Here is a 27071-nt window from a genome sequence, read left to right on the forward strand (position 1 = left end):
AAGTCTTCTCTGAGAGGACCTTCAGGTCAAATCTTCTGGTCCTCTAGGAAGAAAACCTTCTGGTTTTCGAATTAAAATACCTTCTGGTCTTCTAGGAAGAAGATCTTCTGGTTTTCTTGGATGGCCTTAGGATCTTCTATAAGGAAGTGCTTCGGGGGTTCTATGGAGAAGAACTTGTGGCTTCTGTTAATAAAACTTTGTGGTCTTCTATAAGAAGACCTGGCGTTATGTTAAGGAAACCTTCTGGCCTCATATGAGAAGGTCTTCTTATCTTCTATGGAGAAGTTCTTCTGGTCTTCCGTGAAGAAAACCTTTTTGTCTCCTACATTATGATCTTCTATGAGAGGACCTAGCTGGTTTTTATAGGAATACATTCCTTTCTATAAGAAAAATGTAGAATTTCTAAAGAAGAACTTCAGGTGTTTTAAGGTAGAACTTCAGGTTTTCTAAAGGAATACCTCTTGGTCTTTTAAACAATTACTTCTGGCCTCTCATGAGAGACCTTATAATGTTCTTTGGCATTTTGTGTTATTTTATTTACACACATATTTTTTTATATAGACAAAAGCTTATTGTAAAAAAAAAATAATTGGTTAGCATTTTCATTATTCTAATGTTTAATACCCGACATTAAAAAAGGATTTTAAAACAGAGAGAGAGCCAACATCCTTAGGCAAGTAAGCTATGTAGTTATTTTATACAAATAAAATAATACACAAACAATGCAAACATTCCTTCCTTTCGTATTTTCCATTACATTTTTACTTCCCCCTTTACAAACTTTCCTGCCTTCCCAACGACTATGAGTAGCTAATCGTATTATAAATAGAATCTTAACAATTTCATGCAAATATTGTGTACATTTTTGCTTAGTTTTAAAGGAACTGCAATATAAAACAATAAAATTACATTTTTGGGGCATTGAAATTTTCTCAGGCATTAAGCCTTTTATTTGTTTTATTTTGGAATTCCCAAAAACAGGAAAAAGTAAACAAAGCGATTCTTTGTTCAAAGGATTTTCATTTGGACCTTAATTATTATACTCAAGCCAATTATGAAGATATGATAAATATAATAAACTTTAAAATTTTTGCATTGTTTTTGCTATGAAATATTGAAAAAAATAATAATAAATAAAATCCTCTTTACATTGGAAAATATTTCATTTTGTGGTTATTTTGAGTAGATAATTAAAATATTTTTGACTTTATGTTGTAGTTGTTGTTGCTGCAACTGTTGTTAGATATGTAAATTCCTATTTGCATTCATTTATTGTTAACTGTTGAGTATATTAGTTAAGAATTTTGTTTGTTGTTCCTTTTGAAATTAGGAAATGTTTGCTTACAAAATGTGTACATTCATATGTACAAACATACAAGTCAAAGTTCAATGTAGGATATCGTAGTTGTGTAGGAGTTGCAGTAAATAGAAGCACTAAATTATATGGCTTTAAACTTACACTGTGCGGCATTTGGGTATGGTAGTCATTTGAGAAAATATTTTGAAGTATTTTTATACCCCCCACCATACTATGGAGGGTATATTAAGTTTGTCATTCCGTTTGTAACTCCTCGAAATACTCATGTCAGACCCAACAAAGTATATATATTCTTGATCAGCGAATTCTAAGATGATTTAGCCATGTCCGTGTCTGTCTGTTGTAATCACGCTATCTTTCCAAAGAATTGAGATAGAATGATAAAATTTTGCACACATGTTTATTTTGCCAGTAGGCAGGTTAAGTTCGTAAATGGGCCATGGGCCATGGGCAACGGTACCTCCCTATATTCGGTATTTTGATGATTTTAGCGACATTATTCACCGGAATTCTTTTAAATTTGGTATTTGAAGTTCGTAATGAATACTACAGCCTAAGATAGAAAATTGTTTTTGCAGGTCCATGTCTTCATATAGTACCTCCCGATATTCGGTATTTTGGTGATTTTAGCGACATTATTCACCGGAATTCTTTTAAATTCGGTATTTGCTGTTCGTAATGGATGCTACAGCCTATGACAGAAAATTGTCTGTGCAGGTCCACGTCTTCGTATAGCCCCCTATAACGGTACCCCCCAATATTCGGTAATTTGATGATTTTAGCGTCATTATTTACCGGAGTAGTTTCAAATTACGTATTTAGAGTTCGTAATGGGAACTACAGTCTGTGAAAGAAAATTGTCCATGTAGGTCCAGGTCTTTGTATAGCTCCGATATAACGGTACCTCCCTATGTACGTTATTTTGATGATTTTAGGTACATTATTCACCGTTTATTTCAAGTTTCGAATTTGAATATGGTAATGGCTTATGACAAACAATGCCTATGTAGGTGCACGTCGCACAGAAACTAATATAACGGCTATATGCGGTATTTTTAAGATGTTAGCAGGATTTTGGCGAATGTTGTCTTTTTCAAAAATTTCCAAATTCGTTCTAAATGGTGAAGGGTATTAAAAGTCCGGCCCGGCCGAACTTACTGCTTTTTTATTGTTTTTCATTTAAACGTAAAATGTAAAAAACTTTAAAGATATTACTTTCATTATTGTCCTAACGGAGAATATTTTTATTTAAGACATCCAAAATTGAAGTTTTTTAGAAAAACGTTTATAGAACCATTCAAACTGTTCTTTTGGGAAAATATTTTTAGAGGACAGTTAAAAGGTGAACCCAATGTTGAAATACAATAAAATATGCACTTTAGTTGTTAAAGGTCAAAAGCTTTTAGAACATACTGGCAAGTTCCAAGTACCAGCTACTTCTTCAGCGAAATGTCCACCTTAAAATTGTAGATTCTCCACCTTAAAAATAATGTCCATATCTTAGCCTCAGCACTTATTTCACCCAATACCAAATTTAATTATTTCGTGGAATTAAAATTCACATTCCGGAACCACATATAAATCTCCACATCTAAATCGTCAGATATCAAAAATTATCTAAATATCAAATTTCTGAATTTCAGGGCGAAGAGATAGCCCAATACCCAATTATGTACCACTTTTCGAAAAATTGTAGGACATATTTCCAGAACCACCCCCATATTTTAACCAGAGACATCAAGAGTGACATTTACATAAAATTTCAAGATTTCCGAATGATTCCTTTACCCAATACCAAATTTAGTACTTTTCGTACAATTAAAAAAAATTCCAAACTCACCTCCAAATCTCAATTCAAGATACCAAGAGAGATCTTAATATCAAATATGAGGATTAAGCCCTTTTCCTTTACCCAATACCAAATGAAGTACTATTTAGTACTTTTCGTACAAGTATAGGTCACATTTCCAACCACCGCCATATCTCAACCTTCAGATACCACCTGTAATCTAAATATAAAATTTCACAATATTATCTCTGACCCTTCGCCCAATACCAAATTTAGTACCTTTCGTACAATTATAATACACATTTCCGAAATCAACATCATATGTTCAGGCTACACATGAACAGCGACCGTACCAAATACATACTTTTCGTACTCATGTAGCACACATTTCCCAAACCACTTTTAGTCTTTATAACCAACCACCAATGGGGACCCAATACAAAATTTCAAAATTTCAGCTTCCTCCGTTCACCCTAAACCAAACTGTTCTAAATGTTGGTACCATTTAGTACAGTTCGCATACTTAGTACACATTTCCAAAACCACATTCATATAACAAACCTACTTCCTAGTCTTGATTGCCATATCAAAATGCTCTATCCGTTCACATAGTTCCAAATGGTACCATTTTAAAAGTTTAGTGCCATTTTAGAGCTTTTCGTAACCTTAAAGTTCTAATTTTCAAAAACCCCTTCAATACATCTATCCTGCACTCCATCAGTGACTTTCATTCAGAATTAAGAATTCTAGCTCAGTTTGTTTGTCCAATACGATGTATTCAAGTACATTTCTTACGCTTTAAGTACGAATTTTCAAAATCCCAGCCTTATCACATGCCTACCCTCCAAGACCAATCCTCGTACAAAATTTCAAGATTCTAGCTTCAATCGTTTTGTCTGGGCGTTGATTCTCAATCTGTCAACCAGCCAGTCAGTTATTTCACTACTCTTTTATACTCATATATGTTACCTAATATCAAATTTAGTACCACTTGGTTCCTCTTAAAAACCCTTTCATATCTCAACCCTAAACACCTACGTCGACCACAATTCAAATTTTAGTACAATTTAGTACCTTTAATACCTCTGCGTACGTATTTCCAATACACACCAATTCTGACCCCAACACCAAAATTCAGAAATCTTACTCTATCCGTACAATCAATTGTAATACTTATTTCCAAAAATAATACGTAATGTCGAGACTCCAGCTCTCAATCCTTTACACCTACTATAATCTTAATTCCAAAATTCAGGGTTACGGCTCTTTCAGTTCACACAAATAAAAATTGTTCCAAATTGAGTACCATTTAATACTTTTCGTTGACATAAGTACAAATTTCAAAAACTTCCTCCATATCCCAATCCTACTTTCCGCCAATGATGTTAATTTCAAATTTAGTTTGTAACTCATCGAAATAATAATTTTAGACCTAACAAAGCCCTGATTTAGCCCTGCCCGTCCGTCCGTCTGTTGTAATCACGCTACAGTCTAAACGAATTAAGATAGGAAGCTAAAATTTTGCACAGATCAGTATTTTCTCTGCAGACAGGTCAAGTTCGAAGATGGGATATATTGATATCGTATAGGCCCATATAACGGTAGCACCGATATTCGGTATTTTGATGATTTTTCCCACATTTGTCAATGAAATTTTCTGAAAATCCACACTAGCAGTTCCTTTTGAGTACTTTACCCCTAGGAAGAGAATTATCTACATAGAACCACGATATCGTATAACCCCCACAAAACGGTACCGATGTTCGGTGTTTTGATGATATTAGTGACATTATTCACCGAAATTGTTTCAAATTTCGTATTTGAGTTTCGGAATCGGTACTACAGCCTATGACAAAAAAAAACCAGTAAAGAAAGTCTTAAAAAACGGGCGGGGCCGACTTGATACCCTACACCACTTTGCTAATTTAGTAGAGCTCCGCATAACAATTAAAAGTTTATATTATTAATTTGAAATCGGATAAAAATATATGTGGGAGCTATATCCAAATCGGAACCGATCTCGATAAAATTTGGCAGAGATATTTCTGAGCTGTATTTGAAATATTTCCCTGAATATCGTTGTTACGGAGTGCATATTACGTCTGTGGGTAACAATTATAATAAATCGGATGAACAGTATATATGGGAGCTACAGCTATATCTGAACCGATCTTCACCAAATTTGACACAATAGCTTCTAAACTCAATTCGGTCGTAAGAGCCAAATTTCATCCAATTTGGACAAATATTAGACGTTTGGTGCACAATCAAAAGTAAATCGGACGAAGTTATATATGGGAGCTATATCCAAATCTTAACCGATCTTGATACAATTTAGCAAATGTATTTCTGAGCTGTATTTGATATATTTCCCCAGATATTGTTGTTACAGAGTGCATATTACGGCTGTGGAGGACAAAAATAACAAATCGGATGAACAATATATATGGGAGCTACGGCTATATCTGAACCGATTTCTATCAAATTTGGTATACTTATTTTCAGGCCTAATTTTGTTGTATGTGCAAAATTCCATATTATTCGGGTTGATATTACACGTTTGGTGAACAATAAAAGGCAAATCGGACGAAGATGTATACGGGAGCTACATCTAATTTTTTATCGATTATTTTTTCAACAATTTCAATAGGGTTCGTCCTTGGGCCGAACAAATGATTTGTGCAAAATTTCATCTGGATAGGATAATAAATGCGAACTGTACTTTGTTCACAAAAATGCATGGACAAACGGACGGACATGCATAAATCGACTCAGAATGTGATTCTATGCAGATCATCAAAAGGAACTATGGGTCTATCTCGTTTTCTTTTGCCTGTTACAAACAAATGCACAAAGACATAATACCCTGACCAACATGTGGTGTAGGGTATAAATACACTGGACCAGCGGCTTTTTTTCGATAGAACTTTTTGGAAATTTTTCAAATTTCTCCAAAAAGGTGGAGGGTATTAAAAGTTCGGCCCGGGCGAACGTACCCATTTTTAATCTGTTTTTTAAGTTTTAACCTTTGTGCAGAAGGTCCCTGAAATGGGCCGATATATGACCTGATAAAAATATTGGGATTTGCCAATTTTGCATAAAAATTGGAGGATTTTTCCATGTCCTATCAGGTTAATTTTTTGGCCTTTTGTAGATAAGTTTCCAGAAGTAACGGTCTGATATTACCCATCTCCGAACTCGGTATAAGTTTAATAATAAGGTTGGATCAAATCGAATACTTCTTTCGAGAGTAGATCCGAATGTCCTGAAATTCATTTGTTCCAAAGAGGCCGAGGAATTTGATCTAAAATGCTATTTCGATAAGCCTCTGTAGCCAAATTTTAATAATTAGCTTCAGATTAGACTTATACAAAATATCCGCACTCTTTAATCCTTTTCACACACTTAACACACTTGTAAGCACGTATTATCACACAAAGCAATATTATTTATTGTAAAATGTTATTTAATTTATTTAAGTAATTCATTGACTGACTTTCTTTTATTTGCTATGCGATTAAAGTTTCTCGAGAAAATCTTAAGAATTTCACAAAAGAGTTTGTCTGTCCGTCCGTCTGTCTTTCAGTCTTTCGGATAGTTTTGTGTGGCCAAACTTGTACTACAATTGATTTGCAACTTGAAAACTCTCTTTCCCTACCTCACTCCTCACAACTTCGAACTACATCAGTTCATTGCAGTGGCAATCAGTAACATTTCCACTCGCCACCAAAATCTTGACATGTTGTTCCTTTATCGGTTTCCTTTGTCAAGAAATATACTTCATCATTATTTACAGCAGTTTTGACAGTTGCAGTTTCCTTCCAGCTTTTGAAGTTATTCTTCCTCGTCGTCTTCTTCTTCGTCTTCTTGTTGGCAGCAGCAATAAAGTTGACAAATTATATTGAGTTTTATATGAAAACTTTGTTGTTTTGTGGTCTTGTTTTAATGGGGAAAAGCTCCATCAATGCTTTGAGCTCTGCCACAAATGTTTTAAAGTTTTAGTGCAAGATTCGATATGAAATCGGTCGGGGAGCGGAGGCCAAAGGGTTCAACATTTACAAAATTTTAGATGTGTAAATTTATGAAGTTTTCAAATGAAATGCATTCAGTTCATGTCAAATAAAAGAGGGTTATTTAAGGACAATTTTGAAAATTTTTCATTTAAATGGAAAATCGGAATAACTTAAATTTTTAGGGGAGTGCGTCACTAATTTGTAAATTAATTGAAATTTCCAAACACAAAATATTTCTTAAATTTTGAATCTTGTATTTCCAATATTTAACTGTATTTCTTACTTCAGAGCAATTTCAATCAATTAAATCAAATCCTTGACGGTTATAGCCAGTCCTTAGTCGTAACTCTGGCAATGTTTGGTTAAGTGAACTAAACACTTTGTTGAATAATGCATGAACACTTTCTTCGGCTCCTGGAGATGCCAATGTATTTGTATGAAAGTGGGAGGAGAAGTAGGTGTGTTTGTTAGCAATCGTGTTATTCTTAATAAAACTAACGACCTGTCAGAGATTTCCATTAAAAGCAGAATTTGGAAACAACTTTGGAACAATGAGAAGACCTCCGCGTCTTCTATAAACAGAGAATAGAGACATTGGGGTCTTTTGGTCTTGTATCTTCTTCTGGAGATATTCTTCGAGAAGTCCTTCTTTTGGTCTTCCACTAGAAGATCTTCTTCCGGTCTTCTACTAGGAGACCTTCTTCGGGCCCTCTATGAGAATACCTTCTATTGATCTTCTACTAGAAGATTTCCTTATGTCTTCTGCGAGAAGACTTCCTTCTGGCCTTTTACGAAAATACCTTCTTCTGGTCTTCTACGAGAAGACCTTCTGCCGTTTTTCTATGGTCTTCTACGAGACGACCTTCATCTGAATTTTTACTAAAAGACGATCTTCTGGCCTTCTATGAGAAGGCCTTTTGGTCTTCTACGAGAAGGGATTCTGGTATTCCACAGAAAGCCTTCTTGTCTTTTACGAGAAGATCTATTGCCCTTTTATCAGAAGACTTTGTGATATTTCCAGTCAGAATACGTTTGGGTTTTCTTTGAAAAGACCTTTATATCTTTCACGAGAAGACTCCCTGGTCTTCTATGGAAGGGCCCTCTAGTCCTCTAAGAGATCAACTTTGGGTTTCCAAAGAAAAAAACTTAGAGAAGAAGAGCCTCTGATCTTCTCAATGAGAAAGACGTTCTTGTCTTCTCAGAGAAGAAGACCTTTTGCTCATTTCTGAGAAGAAGACCTTCTAATATTCTCAGAGAAGAAGAACTTCTAATATTCTCAGAGAAGAAGACCTTCTGCTCTTCTCAGAGAAGAAGACCTTCTGCTCTTCTCCGAGAAGAAGACCTTCAGCTCTTCTCCGAGAAGAAGACCTTCTGCTCTTCTCCGAGAAGAAGACCTTCTGCTCTTCTCCGAGAAGAAGACCTTCTGCTCTTCTCCGAGAAGAAGACCTTCTGCTCTTCTCCGAGAAGAAGACCTTCTGCTCTTCTCCGGGAAGAAGACCTTCTGCTCTTCTCCGAGAAGAAGACCTTCTGCTCTTCTCCGAGAAGAAGACCTTCTGCTCTTCTCAGAGAAGAAGACCTTATGCTCTTCTCAGAGAAGAAGACCTTATGCTCTTCTCAGAGAAGAAGACCTTATCCTCTTCTCAGAGAAGAAGACCATCTGCTCTTCTATGAAAAGTCCTGCTGCTCTTCTCAAAGAAGAAGACCTTCTGCTCTTCTATGAAAAGTCCTGCTGCTCTTCTATGAGAAGACCTTCTGCTCTTCTATGAGCACACCTTCTGATCTTCTATGAGCAGACCTTCCGATCTTCCATGAAAAGACCTTTTCTTCTCCTATGAGAATACCTTCTCCTCTTCTGTGAAGACCTCCAAGTTTTCTATTGAAAGAAATCGAATTCTTGTCTGAGAAGATCGTATGGCCTAGTTTGATAATATCTTCTGATATTTTATAAGACTCTCGGGTCTTCCATAAAAACATAAGAAGACCTTCTGCTCTTCTATGAAAAGACCTGCTGCTCTTCTATGAGCACACCTTCTGATCTTCTATGAGAAGACCTTTCGCTCTCCTATGAGAATACCTTCTCCTCTTCTGTGAAGACCTCCAAGTTTTCTATTGGAAGATATCGAATTCTTGTATGAGAAGATAGTATGGCCTACTTTGAGAATATCTTCTGATATTTTATAAGACTCTCGAGTCTTTTATGAAAAAAACATTCGGTCTGATTTAAAAACACCTTCAACTCATTGGAAAGGTTATAGTGTTCTGCGGGGAGACCTCTAAGTCTTTTATGGGAAGACATCTTCTCAAAAACTCTCTTTGTCTTCATTGCAGAGGGCTGCTGCTCTTCTAAGAGAACACTTTGTTGTCTCCTTCTCCTAAGAGAAAATCTATTGGTCCACTGAGTAAAGACATTTCATTCTCCTTTTGGTATCATGAGAAAAGACCCTCTACTCACCTGAGAGAAAGCTTAAAAGTCTCCGTAGAGAAGACCTTTTTGTCTCCTGAGAGACAACTTCCTTTTCCCAGAAGAAGTTTTTCAATTCTGTTGAGAGGAAATTCTTTTGTCTGCTGGTCTTCTGAGTTTATGCTTTTCTATGAAAATATCATATGTTCTTCCATGAGAAGTCCTTCTGGTCTTCTGTGAGGAGAACTTCTTGTATTCTCTGATAAAATCTTTTTATTCTTCTCAGAAAAAAGCCTTTCAGTTTTTTTTCCTCTCTACATTGTCAAATATCGACACCTCTACTTCTTCTTCTCGTTTTTTGCCATTGGTTAAGAAACGTTTGAAGGCGGTTGTTGCTCCGATGATTTACGGTTACTACCCTGATGATGTTAGTCAAATTGTCTTGATTGGATTTCAATGGCATGAATGGATATCCATTCGCACAATCAGTTGCCAGTAGCTGCCAACTAGCTGAGGATAGATGATTTTTTCGTGTAGTCCTTTTTTCTTGTGTGTGTGTGTCGTTGCCATGTGAACAGTCAGATGCTCATTTTGATTTTGATGCGTAAATGTTACATAAACCTATATGCGTCAACGTACACACACACACACCGACTTCGTCACAACATTTCAGTTGAGAGTGTGATTGTGTGCTTGTGTGTGTTTTTGCTTTTAATCCAAATCTAATGGAAATTGCCACATTTGCAATTGTCTATGGATGACATCAAGGATTTACTCTCTTTTTTTTTTTTTTTGGTGCTCACCTTCAGTGAAATATTTTACGTAAGAAATCCTTTTATGATGTGACTACTTCTTTCTCTCGGATTTACACCCCATTCCATGATTGCCACCTTATTCCTTGATTCCCACTAATGGCTAATAAATGTTTATTATGCTAATGACACTAATTTACGAGCGATTTAACTGCGATTCCAATAAATAAAAGTATTTCTCAAAACTTACTGGAAAATTTATTGCAAAACAATAAGACCAAGTTTTTAATAGGTGTGTTACGTGCAATAAAAATGGCCATAAATATCTAGCATTTGGTTGTGATTAAGTCGGGAGATAAATATTTGAAGAATTTACATAAAGCCAAATTTCAATTTGAATTGATTTTTTGGGGCAAGGTGAAATTTATTTATTTATTTTTTTTTTTTTCAAAAAATTTCCGACTATAGCAGAATTTTAAAGGAGTTTTTTATACCCTCCACCTTGGAAAGGAGGGTATATTAACTTTGTCATTCCGTTTGTAACATCCCTAAATATTCGTTTTAGATCCCATAAAGTACATATATTCATAATCAGCATAAACTTCTAAGTCGATTTAACGATGTCCGTCTGTCTGTGTTCTGGTATAGCCCCCATATAAAGGTACCTCCCGATATATAGTATTTTAGTTTTTTTTACCACATTTTTTCACCGATTTGTCTAAAAATTGGTATTTGTGGGTCATGTATGGGTCCATAATTTGGTATAGTCCCCATATAACGGTACCTCCCGATATTCGGTATTTTGATGATCTATGCCACATTTTTTCACGGATTTGTCTTAAAATTGGTATTTGTAGGTCATAGCGGGTCCCTGAGCGTGTGGCAAAACATTGCATGTATAGGTCCACGTTGTGGTATAGCCCCCGATATTTAGTATTTTAGTTTTTTTACCACATTTTTTCACGGATTTGTCTGAAAATCGGTATTTGTTGGTCATAATGGGTTCCAGCTCCGGTGGCGAAACATTGTAATTATAGGTCCACGTTTTGGTATATCCCCCATATAACGGTACCTCCCGATATTCGGTATTTTGATGGTTTTTGCCACATTTTTTCACTGATTTGTCTAAAAATTGGTATTTGTGGGTCATAATAGGTTCCAGCTCCGGTGGCGAAACATTGTAATTATAGGTCCACGTTTTGGTATAGCCCCCATATAACGGTACCTCCCCATAATCGGCATTTTAATGGTTTTTGCCACATTTCTTCTAATGTTTCTTTTACCCTAAGGTGGAGGGTATTAAAAGTTTGGCCCGGCCGAACTTAATGTTTTTTTACTTGTTAATATTCCAAAAAGGCAGATAATATTTTTTTAAAAACTTAAAATTTTGAAAAACATTTAGAAATCGGAAAAATATTATAAAAATCATTTTCAAAACCAGTAAGCAAAGGCTATAGTCGTGCGGGACCGACCATGTGATACCCTACAACACTACAATCGAAGTCCCCTTATGTCCAAGTCCATTTTGGAAGATTTCGTTTTTGAAATAATATTAAAAATAATGCCCCTGTCGATTAGTTTTCAATTGTGGTCTATAGATCGACGACAAAATTAGAAAATTTTTATGTTTTAGTCCATTTGAACCCCTAAATGTACATCTTAAAAACAATAGGCTTTAATTCTGACCTAACCCTACCGCCATACAAAATTTCGTGATGATCGAACGATAATTGCCACATGCATATAATACCCTCAAAACGTAGTGTAGCGGAGTGTAAAAATTTAGAAAATTTTCAATTCAAAATTGTATGTCAAATTGAAAAAATCGCATGCGATAAAATTTATGACAAAAGTTAAAAAAAATCGAAGAAAAGATATTAACTTATTTCTTGCTATATTTTCGGCGAATTTCTTAGATTTTATATGTTTCTGGCAAGAGAACATTCCGAATTGATGGGAATTGTGAAAATCGGCCCAGCGATTCTTGGCTTATAAGCAGAATAAATAAGATCTATGCTATATATCCGATTTCTAGGCAATCAGCATCACTTTAATGGTCAGAAGTGATCTTTAAGTGTATTTGTGATATGGCTGGGATTAAAAATATTTGCGGTTTAGTGGAAATTTTCCTATTATTATGCATAAAATTGGTAGGCTTCTGCCCAGTCCTAAACTCTAACTCCATGTAAATTTCCGAGTCGATTGGTTCATAATTGTGGCCTATAGAGCAACTGCAAAATCAGGAAAATTGTCTGTTTTTGGTCCCCATTTCAACCCCTAAATATTTTGCAATCATCTCCAAAACAATAGGGTTCTATTTTGACCCTAACTCCACCTCCATTTTCAATTTCGTGAGGATCGGGCCATAATTGCGACCTGTAGCTTAATTACAAATTAACATGGACAGACGGACGGACGGACATACATAGCTAGATAGACTCAGCTCGGCGAGATAGGAAGATCCATATATACTTTCCTATGTGGGAAACCAATATTTCGAGGTGTTACATAATTTTTGGTCCAATCAAACTTATAATACCCCCAACACATGGTGTTGTAGGGTATAAAAAAAATTTTAGAGTTCTTAAAAATATTGCTAAAATAGTTTTTAAAAATATTCAGATATATATTCTCAGCGAACGTTCGATTATTTCAGAATATTTTGACCTCTGTTATGATAGGATGTGTGAAATATGAAGGGAATCGGATACTAATTTCGGATTTTATAATAGTTTTATAATATTCAATAATTTTGACCCTTTGCGGGGGAGGTACCAGAAGGAGTAGACCGATTCATCCCATCTTTACAACAGATCTTCTCTTAGTATAAATAATGGGTTGTATGAAATATGAAGAGAACCGAATGCTTATTTGGGATTTTATGATCGTTTAGGTTATTCAAAACTTTAACCGTCTGTCAGGGTGGTACCAGAAGGAATGTCCCGATCTCTACCATCCTTATAACAGATCTTGTCCTGATAAAAATGTTAAAATGTGCCAAGTCTGAATGGAATCAGATCTTAATTTCGCGTTTTATGATCTTCATGGGTATTCAAAATTTTAACCCTTTGTGGGGGAGGTACCAGAAGGAGTGGACCTATATATCTCATATTCACAATAGATATTGGGTTAGTGGAAATAATAGAATGTGTCAAATATTGAGGGAACCGGATGCTTATTTCCGATTTTATGACCGTGTTGGTTATTTAAAACATTGACCTTTTGTGGTGAAGGTACCAGAAGGAGTGGTCCGATCTCCACCATATTTATTAAAGAAATTGGGTTGATGAAAATATTGAGATGTATCAAGTCTGAATGGAATCCGATGTTAATTTCGCGTTTTATGAGCTTCACGGATATTCAAAATTTTGACCCTTTGTAGGGGAAGTGCCAGCAGAAATGGTTCGATTTCTACCATATTCACAGCAGATTTTGTGTTTATAGAAATAATGAGATATGCCAAGTGTAAATGGAATCGGGTGTTAATTTCGTGTTTTTTGAGTTTCATGGATATTCGAAATTTTGACCCTTTGTGGGGGAGGTACCAGAAGGAGTGGACCGATATATTTCATCTTTATAACAGATCTTGTGTTGATAGAAATAATGAGATATGCCGAGTCTAAATGGAATCGGGTGTTAATTTTGTGTTTTTTTAGTTTCATGGATATTCCAAATTTTGACCCTTTGTGGGGGAGGTACCAGAAGAAATGGTTCGATTTCTACCATCTTCAAAGCAGATCTTGTGTTGATAGAAATATTGAGATATGCCGAGTCCGAATGAAATCGGATGTTTATTTCGTGTTCCAAGAGACTCATGGACATTCAAAATGTTCTTCCTTTGTGGGGGAGGTACCAAAAGGAGTGAACCGATATATTTAATCTTCAAAACAGACCTTGGGCTAATAAAAATATTCTTATGTGTGTAATTTGAAGACAGTCGGACTTTACATCACATTTTATAGGAGTTATAATTATTATAAATTTTGAACCTTTTTGGGGGAAGTACTTGATGGAGTGCGCCGATATTGTCCATTTTCGCACCTGACCTAGCGATGACGACAAATTTCAGGATTTGCAAAGTTAAAGCAAAATCCGATTATCCTTTCACTTTCTGTGCAGCAAAATTTTTTTTTTTTTTTTTTTTTTTGAAAATTTCGACCTCTTATGACTGAGGTACCAGAAGGAGTGGACCGATATTGCCCATATCCGAATTCGATCTAAATTTGATTATAATACTACGATGTACCATGTTTGGACCAAATCGGATACTCCATTCGAGGGATTATCGTTCGCACCAGCTAGCCAGACAAACAGAAGGACGGACATCGCTAGATCGGATCCATATATCCTGAAATGAATTTGGTCCAAAGAGACCTAGGGTCTTAAACCGTTATTTTCGATGAGGCACGATTTTAGGTCTTGCCAAATGATATATACCTTCTCTAGCCTTATAAAGGGTGATTTTTTTGAGGTTAGGATTTTCATGCATTAGTATTTGACAGATCACGTGGGATTTCAGACATGGTGTCAAAGAGAAAGATGCTCAGTATGCTTTGACATTTCATCATGAATAGACTTGCTAACGAGCAACGCTTGCAAATCATTGAATTTTATTACCAAAATCAGTGTTCGGTTCGAAATGTGTTTCACGCTTTACGTCCGATTTATGGTCTACATAATCGACCAAGTGAGCAAACAATTAATACGATTGTGACCAAGTTTCGCACTCAGTTTACTTTATTGGACATTAAACCAACCACACGAATGCGTACAGTGCGTAAAGAAGAGAATATTGCGTCTGTTTCTGAGAGTGTTGCTGAAGACCGTGAAATGTCGATTCGTCGCCGTTCGCAGCAATTGGGTTTGTGTTATTCGACCACATGGAAGATTTTACGCAAAGATCTTGGTGTAAAACCGTATAAAATACAGCTCGTGCAAGAACTGAAGCCGAACGATCTGCCACAACGTCGAATTTTCAGTGAATGGGCCCTAGAAAAGTTGGCAGAAAATCCGTTTTTTAAATAACAAATTTTGTTCAGCGATGAGGCTCATTTCTGGTTGAATGGCTACGTAAATAAGCAAAATTGCCGCATTTGGAGTGAAGAGCAACCAGAAGCCGTTCATAAACTGCCCATGCATCCCGAAAAATGCACTGTTTGGTGTGGTTTGTACGCTGGTGGAATCATTGGACTGTATTTTTTCAAAGATGCTGTTGGACGCAACGTTACGGTGAATGGCGATCGCTATCGTTCGATGCTAACAAACTTTTTGTTGCCAAAAATGGAAGAAAAGAACTTGGTTGACATGTGGTTTCAACAAGATGGCGCTACATGCCACACAGCTCGCGATTCTATGGCCATTTTGAGGGAAAACTTCGGAGAACAATTCATCTCAAGAAATGGACCGGTAAGTTGGCCACCAAGATCATGCGATTTGACGCCTTTAGACTATTTTTTGTGGGGCTACGTCAAGTCTAAAGTCTACAGAAATAAGCCAGCAACTATTCCAGCTTTGGAAGACAACATTTCCGAAGAAATTCGGGCTATTCCGGCCGAAATGCTCGAAAAAGTTGCCCAAAACTGGACTTTCCGAATGGACCACCTAAGACGCAGCCGCGGTCAACATTTAAATGAAATTATCTTCAAAAAGTAAATGTCATGGACCAATCTAACGTTTCAAATAAAGAACCGATGAGATTTTGCAAATTTTATGCGTTTTTTTTTTAAAAAGTTATGAAGCTCTTAACAAATCACTCTTTAGTTGAGGGTATAATTTTTTAAAATTTTGACCCCTTTTTGAGGGAGGTAATTGATGGAGTGAACCGATATAGTCCATTTTCGCACCGAACCTAGCAGTGAAACAAATATTAGGAATTGTAAAGTTGGAGCACAAGGAGTGGACCGATATTGGCCATCTCCGAACTAGATCTAAGTTTGATAATAATATTGCGATGTACCAAGTTCGGACCAAACCGGATACATCCTTCGAGAGTTATCGTGCGCACCAGCCAGACAGAGAGTCGGGCGGACGGGCATCGCTAGATCCACTCCAAATGTCCTAAAACGGATTTGGTCCAAATAGTCCTAGGGTCTAAAACCGTTATTTCGATGAAGCACGATTTTGGGCCTTATCAAATTATATATACCCTCTCTAGCCATATGGCTGAGGGTATAAAAAATACTTATGTAGGTCCACGTCTTAGTGTAGCTACCATATAATGATACCTCCCAAAATTCGGTTTTTTGATGATTTTAGTGATGTTATTTACCAGAATTGTTTTAAATTTTGTATTTGAAGGTCTTAATGGGTACTACAGCCTATGACAAAACAAAACTGTATATGCAGTTTCTCCTCTTCGTAAAACGGTTTTAATTTAAACGGCATTTTTCGACGGATTCCTTTGAAATTTTTCAAGATCCTTCCAAATGGTGGAGGGTATTTAAAGTTCATTCCGGCTTTTTTACTTGTTATTCTATTAAATTATTACCAAAATTGACAGCATTGCGGTATATCCATGTAAATTTCTTTAACAAACTTTTTTTATATATATCCGTTTCAATTCAATACTTTTGGACACAGATACACATAGTTCATCTCCCACCGGACTCTCGGCAGCAGTTCCAAATCTTTCGTTTTTCATTCTCTGTACCCACATTCCTTCATACAATAGCCAACTACATCTGTACATATTGGTTAATGTTTCGTACAAGCATTTATTTTTATTCTTCTTTTTTTTTTTTTTTTTGCCCTCTCCTTTCATTGCAGCACCATCAACCATTACCGAAGCACCTGCTGATAAAGCAAAAAAATGCGATCCCAGCGAATGTCAACTGCCATACTGTTTCTGTTCCAAGGATGGCACACAAATTCCCGGTGGTTTAGAAGCGGATAATGTAAGTAAATACAACAATAGCAACAACAGCAACAACTAAAACGAAAGTAACTGAGTGTGCAAGCTCGGGAATGTACCCCGCCAAAGAAGACAAGATGTAGATGTATTCCCCAAAGAGTTTTATGTCCACCAAAGCAAAGCAAAGAAATGGCAGGGCACAGTCCATAGGAATACGCCCTGTGTGCCTTCTCCTGCCACATGGTTTCCGGTCAGGCTTCTTTTATATTCTATTCTACATTTTTTTTGTTGCTCCCAATGGAAATGCGTTTGCATAAAGCAAAGGAAATAAAATAAACTATAAATAAGGAAAAAGAAGTAGGAGAACAAAAAATAACAAAAACACACACACAAAGTGTGGACTAAGAAATGTTCCATATGAAAGACTGTTGCTTATCCTGCTTTTCTCTTCATGCGCTATGACATCAATTGTTATACATATTATGTTGTGTGGCGAGGAAGGTCGTTATTTATATATTGAGGTTTGAAAACGTAGGGAAAACATTATAACAAGTAAAAAGTAATTTATCGGACTTACCGATAGCTTTGCAACCTCAGCCAATGATTATATGCATATACCGAGTTTTGAAATGTATAATACCCTTTCGAAATCTGCATTCCGAATCTGGACAGTGTCTCGGCTTTGTAAGTGTTATATACTTTGTAGGAGTCTTAGAGTCAATAAAGTTCACATCCTCTATCAGGAAGATCTAAGAAAATCAGATCCAAAATCGGTATTAATTTTGGTATAAATCATGATAAGTGCAAAATTTAAAGAATACCACTTACTAAAGGTGAGAACACATGGAACAAGTTTCGACTGGCTTCTTCGTAAAAGCCAGCTAAAGCCAACTGAATTTATAATTTTTGATAATTTTGAGTAGAAAAAAGTAAAACGAGTGGACTTTCCAACGCACAGTATTGGTACATGGGAAAGTGCGAGAAAAATACTTCTGAACTAGATATTGAACTGTAATATATGTATGTGCCACAAATATAGTCCTAGGCTACAAATGCGAGATTTCTTTATATACAGAAACTTCTCGTCCTAAAATTCGTATCCTTATAATTCCACTAGTTTCCTCCTTCTTAACATTAATAAACCTTGGAATCCGTAGATTATACGAGTAAGTATAAGTGCAAAAACATGAAAAATATTTAGGTCGAAAATGCGAGTCAACAAAGGGGTCTTTTTGGTCCTTTTTTAAAAATATGGTTAAAAGTCCATTAATAGGGATCCTGGCAAGACAAAATATTCTACAAGATTATTTGTCATTATATTCTACATAGGTCCTAGAAGCGGCCAAATGTCAAAATCTTACCTAAACGCCAGGAATTAATAAATATTAAAAATACATTTTAGGGTTAAAGTCGTACTTTTTGCGAGTTAAATCAACAAACTCCAACAAAGCATCATTCTGGCAAGATAACACCAAAGTCAAAAAATATTCTTCATCTAATTTCATTATAAGTCACCATAGACCGTAGTACCCATTTCGAACTTTAAATACAAAATTTGACAAATTCATCCAGCTTGAAATAATTCCGTTGCCGTTATATGTGGGCTAAATGAAGATATGGATCCAAATACTTGAAATACTTGAAATTTGAAACAATTGCGGTATAAAAATTTAGCTAAAATCATCAAAATACCGAATAGTGCTGCTGATTGTATGGGGCTATACGATATCGTGGATCTATATAGTCAATTCTCTTCCAGGGGTGAAGTACTCAGAAGGAACTCCTTTTGTGGATTTTCTGAAAATTCCATTGAAAAAAGAGTCTAGAATCCATCAAAATATCGAATATATTGGGTATCGTTATGTGGGCGCTATACGATATCGTTGACCGATACAGCCCATCTTGAAGACAAAAGGCTTATTTGTGCAAAGTTTTAGGTTCGTATCTCCATTCGTTTTGACTCTAGCGTGAATATGGACAAACGGACCGGGCTAAATCAAGGCCAAAAAATTGATTAAAACATTTTGGAAATATGTTCGCTTTTTTGAAAGCATTGATGCAACGATTGTCTTGATATGGAAATAGAGATTTATTTTCCTTGGTGACTTTTAATGAAATTGGATGAAGAATAATTCTGTCCTTGACGTCATCCTTTTAAAACTATGCTCTGTAGGAAAATTTAGCATAAAATCATATAAAGTATGAATGCAACCCTGAAATTGTTTTTATACCCTCCACCATACTATGGAGGGTATATTAATTTTGTCATTCCGTTTGTAACTCCTCGAAATACTCATGTCAGACCCAACAAAGTATATATATTCTCGATCAGCGTAAAATTCTAAGACGATTTAGCCATGTCCGTCTGTCTGTCTGTGTGTCTGTCTGTCTGTCCGTCTGTCTGTCTGTTGTAATCACGCTATCTTTCGAATGAATTGAGATAGATGGCTAAAATTTTGCACACTTGTTTATTATTCCAGTAGGCAGGTTAAGTTCGTAAATGGGCCATGTAGGTCCACGTTTTCATATAGCCCCCATATAACGGTACGTCCCTATATTCGGTATTTTGATGATTTTAGCGGCATTATTCACGGGAATTGTTTCAAATTTGGTATTTGAAGTTCAAAATGGATACTACACCCTAAGACGGAAAATTTTCTATGCAGGTCCACGTCTTCGTATAGCCCCCACATAACGGTACCTCCCGATATTCGGTATTTTGATGATTTTCGCGACATTATTCATCGGAATTTTTTCAAATTACGTATTTTGACGTATTTGAATATGGTAATGGCTTATGACAAACAATGCCTATGTATGTCCACGTCGTATAGACCCCAATATAATGGCTATATTCGGTATTTTTAAAATTTTAACAGAATTTTTTAAGGATTTTATTTTTTAAAAAATTCCAAATTCGTTGCAAATGGTGGAGGGTATTAAATGTTCGGCCCGGTCGAACTTACTGCTTTTTAACTTGTTAATAATTGTGATCTCCTCGCATTTGACTACGATTTGGAGTTTAGATATATTCTGAGACATAGCATCGAATTTCATGACAAATAAATTTGTAGCATATTTTGCTCTGCTACTATCTAGTTAAAGGGGAGTTTATAAGTACAATCAAAATGTTCCTCTTCGAAGGTATATATATTAAAAATTGGAAAGGGAGGGTAATTCCCACCACAATTTAGGTTAATTTGCGTTGTAAACTTTTGAAAATCCGAAACTCATATCTTCCTTTATTATAACTTCAATTTTTGAAAAAAAAATTTTCTTTTTTTAAACTCTCCTTTGTGGAAATGGTAGTTTGGTCTTCTGAGCTGAGGTTACTTTAAATATATTTACAATGTGCCAAAGACCTTTACAAGGCCTTTTATTCTTCTTATTATCAATGAAGACCTTATAAAATTCTTCAAAAATATAGAAGATCCTCAAGGGGTCGTATTTACCTCGAACACCTTGATCATGAAAGAGTTTCTAAAGAGGACCCAAAACATTTTTTGTTAATGGAACGGCCTTTTTTCTAAGTGCCCCTGTACGAAACCCCCCTTTTAAGGCATTCTTAACAGAGAAGATCTTTTGAAATTCATTCAAACATATAAACCATCGAAATGTCTTCTATACATGAAAGACGGTCTTCTATACATTTAAAACGCAAAAAACCTTAAGAGGATATTCTAAACGCTTTTTTAAAAGTCTCCTGAAATTATTCTTAACATAGAAGAGCTTCTGATATCTTCTAAATACATTCGATCTTAAACATTTCTTGTTGGCATTAAAAAAAAACTTCGTAAGGCCTTCAAAATATAGTAAAATTCGAAATACATGTGTGACCTCTTAGAGGGTTATTTTCTTAAGATAGAAAACATTGCATGAAATGTCATTGAAATGTCGTCTAAAACAGATATTGAGGACTTTCATAGAAGATAGAAGAAGATTTTCTTAAGGCCTTCTGATAAAGAAAGTATACCACACATGAAATTTTCTTCTAAAGGTCTTTCAAACATAGACGACCTTTTAAACATAGAGGAATTTCTGAACAAAGATTTTATATCCATAAAAAATAACCTTTATATAAGTCGCCAGAATTTATTCTCCTATTATCCAGCGATAGAACTAACCACCCTCGTATCCACTTTTTGCCAGGTTATGTGGTCATATATTTGATTCTTTTGGTTTTTGTCCATTATCCCATTTTTATTTCATTGACTCGATAAAGTTTATGTTTATTTGTTATTCGGGTTATTTGATGTTGTTGTTGCTGCTGAACGAATGAATGAACAATGCAAAGGGAAATTTATTTTCACATGGCAAAACTATGAACATCAAAAGGACACTGATCTAAATACAAAATAAAGACCTGAAAACCAATATGGAATAGTTTTAGGGAATGTGGAAAAGATAATTTAATTGGGATTAGAAGAAGAAATGTGGGAAAAATATTGGTGGAACACGTAAAAAAGTGTCGGTCGGTTTTGCCGACAGACGTATACCACCCTCAGCCAATGTTCGATTATTTAAAAATATTTTGGAGTGGATTTTGAAAGAATGGACCAATATTGTCCATTTCGTATCGGACCTAAATAAATATGATATAAATCTTAAGATGTAGAAAATCTTAAAATGTGCGTGAGATACCCCAGATATAGTCGATCGAAGTATTCCATTTTCATGTTTCATCTAAGTTAAAAAGCAGTAAGTTCGGCCGGGCCCAACATTGAATACCCTCCACAATTTGGAACAAATTTGAAAATTTTCAAAAAATAAAATCCTTAAAAAATTCTGTTAAAATTTTAAAAATACTTAATGTAAGGTCTATACGACGTGGACCTACATAGGCATTGTTTGTCATAAGCCATTACCATATTAAAATTCGAAACTTGAAATAAACGGTGAATAATGTAGCTAAAATCATCAAAATATCGTATACAGGGAGTACCGTTATATCGGAGCTGTGCGAAGACCTGGACCAGCATAGACAATTTTCTGTCACAGGCTATAGCATCCATTACGAACGTCGAATACGACATCTCAAACAATTTCGGTGGGTATTCTACCTAAACTCGTCAAAATACCGAATATAGGGAGGTACTGATATATGGGGCCTATACGAAGACCTGGACCTGCATAGAAAATTTTCTGTCACAGACTGTAGTTTCCATTACGAACTCTAAATACGTAATTTGTAACAATTCCGGTGAATAATGACGCTAAAATCGTCAAAATACCGAATTTTGGGAGGTAAAGTTATATGGGGGCTATACGAAGACCTGGCCCTGCATAGACAATTTTCTGTCACCGGCTGTAGTATCCATTACGAATTTCAAATACCAAATTTGAAACAATTCCGGTTAATAATGTCATTAAAATCATCAAAATACCGAATATTGGGAGGTACCGATTATTCCGGTGAATAATGACGCTAAAATCGTCAAAATATCGAATTTTTGGAGGTACAGTTATATCGGGGGCTATTCGAAGACGTGCACCTGCACAGACAATTTTCTGTCACCGGCTGTAGTATCCATTACGAATTTCAAATACCAAATTTGAAACAATTCCGGTGAATAATGTCATTAAAATCATCAAAATACAGAATATCGGGAGGTACCGTTATATAGGGGCTATACGAACACGTGGACCTGCATAGACAATTTTCTGTATTTTTCACAACAGATCTTGTGTTAGCAAAAATGTTTGTATGTGTGAAATTTGAAGAGAGTTGGATGCTTATTTCGCTTTCTTTGAGCGTTTTGGTTACTCTGGCTCTTTGTGGGGGAGGTACCAGAAGGAATGGTCCATCTTTATAACATATCCTGTGTTGATAGAAATATTCAGATGTGCCAAGTCTAAATGGAATCTAAATGGAATGTGAAATTTGAACACAATCGGCCTCTTAAATCACACTTTCAAAATTTCTAAATTTTGAACCCTTTGTGTGGAAGGTACTTGATGGAGTGGACCGATATTATCCTTTTTTGCACCTGACCTAGATCTGAAGCAAATATTAGGATTTGCAAAGTTAGAGCAAAATCGGATCATCGTTTCTATTTATATGCAGAAAATACATTTTTTGAAAATTTCGACATTTTGTGGGGGAGGTACCAGAAGGAGTGGGCCGATATTGTCCATATCCGAACTCGATCTATGTTTGACAAAAATATTACGATGTACCAATTATGAACCAAATCGGATGCTCCCTTCGAGAAGACGGACGGACGGACATCGCTAGATCGACTCCAAATGTTCTGAAACGGATTTGGTCCAAAGAGACCTAGGGTCTAAGACCGTTATTTCGACTAGGCACGTTTTGACCGTATCAAATAATACATATACCCTCTCTAGCCATATGACTGAGGGTATAAAAAAATCTTACGATTTTAATTAAAAGTATTTTTTTATATCTCATGTTCTTTGTCCAAATGGCCTATTAGATTTCCCCATATCGAGGTAATGTCATAATTTTAAAGACAAAGCTTACCAAAAATATTGACACACAAGGACTTGTAAATTCTATCTATGTCGGGTTGTAGGTTTTTGTATGAGGGAAAGGAATGACGATGATGATTGTCATTCCTTTCGCTCATACAAAAACCTACAACCCGACATAGATGGAATTTCGGAGCTAAAAAGAACTGATGTGAAAATTATCAATTTAATCGGAAATACATATTCCAACCCATAATGAAAAGCATAAACAAAAAGGCAAGCAAACCAAAAAAAAAAAAATACTTAAAACTCGATATTCAAGCATAAAATAAGGGTCTGGAGAATTAAAAATAAATTTAATATTTATTTTAAAGACTACCCTCGCCTTATAAATATCTTTTAATAACAGCTATCTTTTAACACCACATTGTTGTAATTACTGTTAAATTAATTAAAAACTTATTTCTAATTAAACCATCAAATTTAAAACCTTGAAATATGAATACGCAAAAAATCATGCCATCTCCGAGTATGGGTTGCTGGTGGTAATTATTTGATTTTGAAATGTGATTTCGCTAAAACACCAACCTCCACCAAACCATGTTTCTTTCCACTTTCAGCTAAGCAGGTAATTACTTAAATTAACACCTCAATGATTTTTAATACTATTTAATGTAACATCAGCCTCCACCTCCGTAACCGTCATACATCACAGATATCAAGGATATCAAATCCCCAAAGATATGCAATATTTTCAGCATTTTTTGTATGTGTGTGTGTGTTTTTGAAATTTTCATTTGAAAAAAATGTGGTTGACATCGAAACCTTCCCGAGAGAGATATCTGTGTTGGTATTTTGCATAATTATTTGTAAAAATGAGAGATAGATATGTATGTGTTTCGTTTTGGAGAAATATTTGATGGGGATTGTGATTTGATAAAATTTGAAATGCAAGTTTATACAGAGTGAGATGAAAAAAATGCAACCAAATTCAGACAGCAATAATTTCTAAGCCACTAGTCCGACAATTGTTAAAATTATTCCAACGACAGGTCATTATATTGCTTACAAGCGTAAAGAAAAACATTTTAATGAGAATTTTCCCGGAAAAAAATTATTCGTGATGGAATTCAAGCGCGATAGTGTGATTTCTTTATATTTGGCTGGAAAACCACAAGTGGCTAACATTAGAGCACTCCAGCATTTAAATGTGAATAAATCGTTTGTGTCTCGTACCATCGCTCGTTATCGTGACACTAATAGCGTAGCCCGACGTCGAGGAAGTGGACGGAAGAAAACAGCAACATCAGCAGAAATGGTTCGAAAAGTAAAGGAGCGACTTAATCGAAACTCGTGTCGCAGTGGCCGAAAAATGGCTCGTGAGCTGAACATATCTCATCGCAATATTTCATTCGGCAAATATTGAAAAATAAAATCGGGGTAAAGCCATTGAAATTCCAAAAAGTGCAAGATCTTACACCGCAACAGAAATAAAATAAACTCAAAAGAGCTAAAGAGTTGCTTCGCTTGGCCGAAAGTAGTGAACTGCCGAACTTGGTTTTCTCCGATGAGAAAACATTCGTTGTCCAGTACTTTGTTAACAAACAAAATGATCGTCTTTACTTGCCAAAGAGGTTAGCTGAAAATGTGCACCTTCGGTTGGCCACTCAAGCGCCAGCCATGGTAATGGTGTGGGTCGCCATAACAGCCGATGGTCGCTCTTCGCTCGTATTATTCGACCGTGGCATCAGAATAAATACCGAATATTATCGCGAAAATATTCTGGAGGGTGTATTAAAGCCTTGGGCAATCCTTGGACATACCAACAGGACTCAGCATTATTGCACTCAGCACGCGCCACCCAAGAATGGTTACAAAATGAGGTTCCTCGCTTCATTTCCAGCGCACAATGACCACCAAAATCTCCGGATACCAATCCGTTGGACTATTGTGTCTGGAGTATTTTGGAATGCAAGGTTGGCACTAAAAAATACCAAAGTGTCGATCACCTCAAGCAAGCGCTTCGCCGGGAATGGAACAAAATACCACAGAGCAACATTCGGGCACGTTGTGTCGGTTCCATTGGCCGTTTGAAGGCCATAATTCGTGCCAAAGGTGACCAATTCGAACAAATCTAAACTTATTCTAAAATTTAATGCTATTTCCGACATTTTTTGCTTTCGTTCAATAAAATTTAAAAAAAATGTAAAAATAATGGCGTTTGACTTTGTTGCAATATTTTCTCATCCTGTACAAATATAGGACGTATTTCCAAACCATTGCCAAATCTCATGCCCAGATTTCATTTGTAATCTAAATGTCAAATTTCAGAATTTTATCTGCACCCATTTCCCCAATACCAAATATAGTACCATTCGGGATTTTTAGTACAATACACATTTCCATATATCTACACATGAACAGCGACCCTAATACCAAATTTAGTACAGTTAGTACAAATATAGGACCCAATTCCAAATCAATGAATCACAAATCTCAAACACAGATACCATTAGAGACTTCAATATTAAATTTGAGAATTCTAGCCCTTTCCACTCACTCAATATCAAATTTAGTACCATTTAGCACTTCTTGTACAATTATAGTACACATTCTCAAAAAAGGCCTCCATATCCTCACCATAGACACCACAAGTGGCACTAATGTCAAATTTGGGGATTTCAGATTTATTCCTTCACCCAATACCAAATTTAGTATCATTTAGTACTTTTTGTACAAAATTTCCGAAAACAGCTTCATATCTTAACCACAGACATCAACAGTGGCATTTATGTCAAATTTCGGGATTTCAGCTATATTCGTTCAACCACGATCAAATTTAGTAGCATTCAGTACTTTTCGTACAATTATAGTACACATTTCCGAAAACACCTCCGTATGTCTAGGCTACACACAAAAACCGACCCTAATACCAAATTTTCGATTTCAAGCACTATCTGTTCACTCAATACCAAATTTTACCAAAAATAGTACTATTCAGTACTTTTCACGCGCTTGTAGTACACATTTCCAAAACCACCGCTTTATCACAAGCCTACCACCAACAGGGAGCCCAATACAAAATTTCAAAATTCCAGCTTCATTCGATCACCTAAAAGCAAACTGTTCCAAATTTAGTGCCATTTACTACAGTCGGCACACTTAATATATATTTCCGAAACCAGCTTCATATGTCCAGACTACACATAAACATCGACCCTAATATGAAATTTCAGATTTCAAGCACTATCTGTTCACCCAATACCAAATTGTACCTAATGCAGTACCTATTTAGTACTTTTCGTCCGTTTGTAGTATACATTTCCAAACCCACCTCTTCATCACAAACCTATAGGGACCCCAATACCAACATTTCCTGCCATCAAATTTAGTACCATTTATTAAAGTTCTTATACTTAGTACGTCTTCTTAAAACCTTCGCCTTACATTAACCCCATTTCCAAGAATTGATTCTCATACCAAATCGCAAGATTTTACCTCTATCCGTTCTTATAA

At 35.7% G+C, this 27071-nt stretch overlaps 1 protein-coding gene across 1 annotated transcript in view; it reads left to right on the forward strand.

The window, feature by feature from the left end:
• The window catches only part of LOC101896997 (Chitin binding Peritrophin-A), a 126951-nt gene that overhangs the window by 47394 nt on the left and 52486 nt on the right, over window positions 1-27071 (forward strand). Inside the window, exon 4 of the mRNA XM_005185031.4 lies at window positions 17039-17166. Within this exon, the coding sequence (XP_005185088.1) occupies window positions 17039-17166 (128 nt within the window). The remainder of the gene's footprint in view (window positions 1-17038; window positions 17167-27071) is intronic.

The sequence above is a fragment of the Musca domestica genome, unplaced genomic scaffold, assembly GCF_030504385.1.
Source record: "Musca domestica strain aabys unplaced genomic scaffold, Musca_domestica.polishedcontigs.V.1.1 2, whole genome shotgun sequence".
In the NCBI taxonomy this organism is placed as follows: Eukaryota; Metazoa; Arthropoda; class Insecta; order Diptera; family Muscidae; genus Musca; species Musca domestica.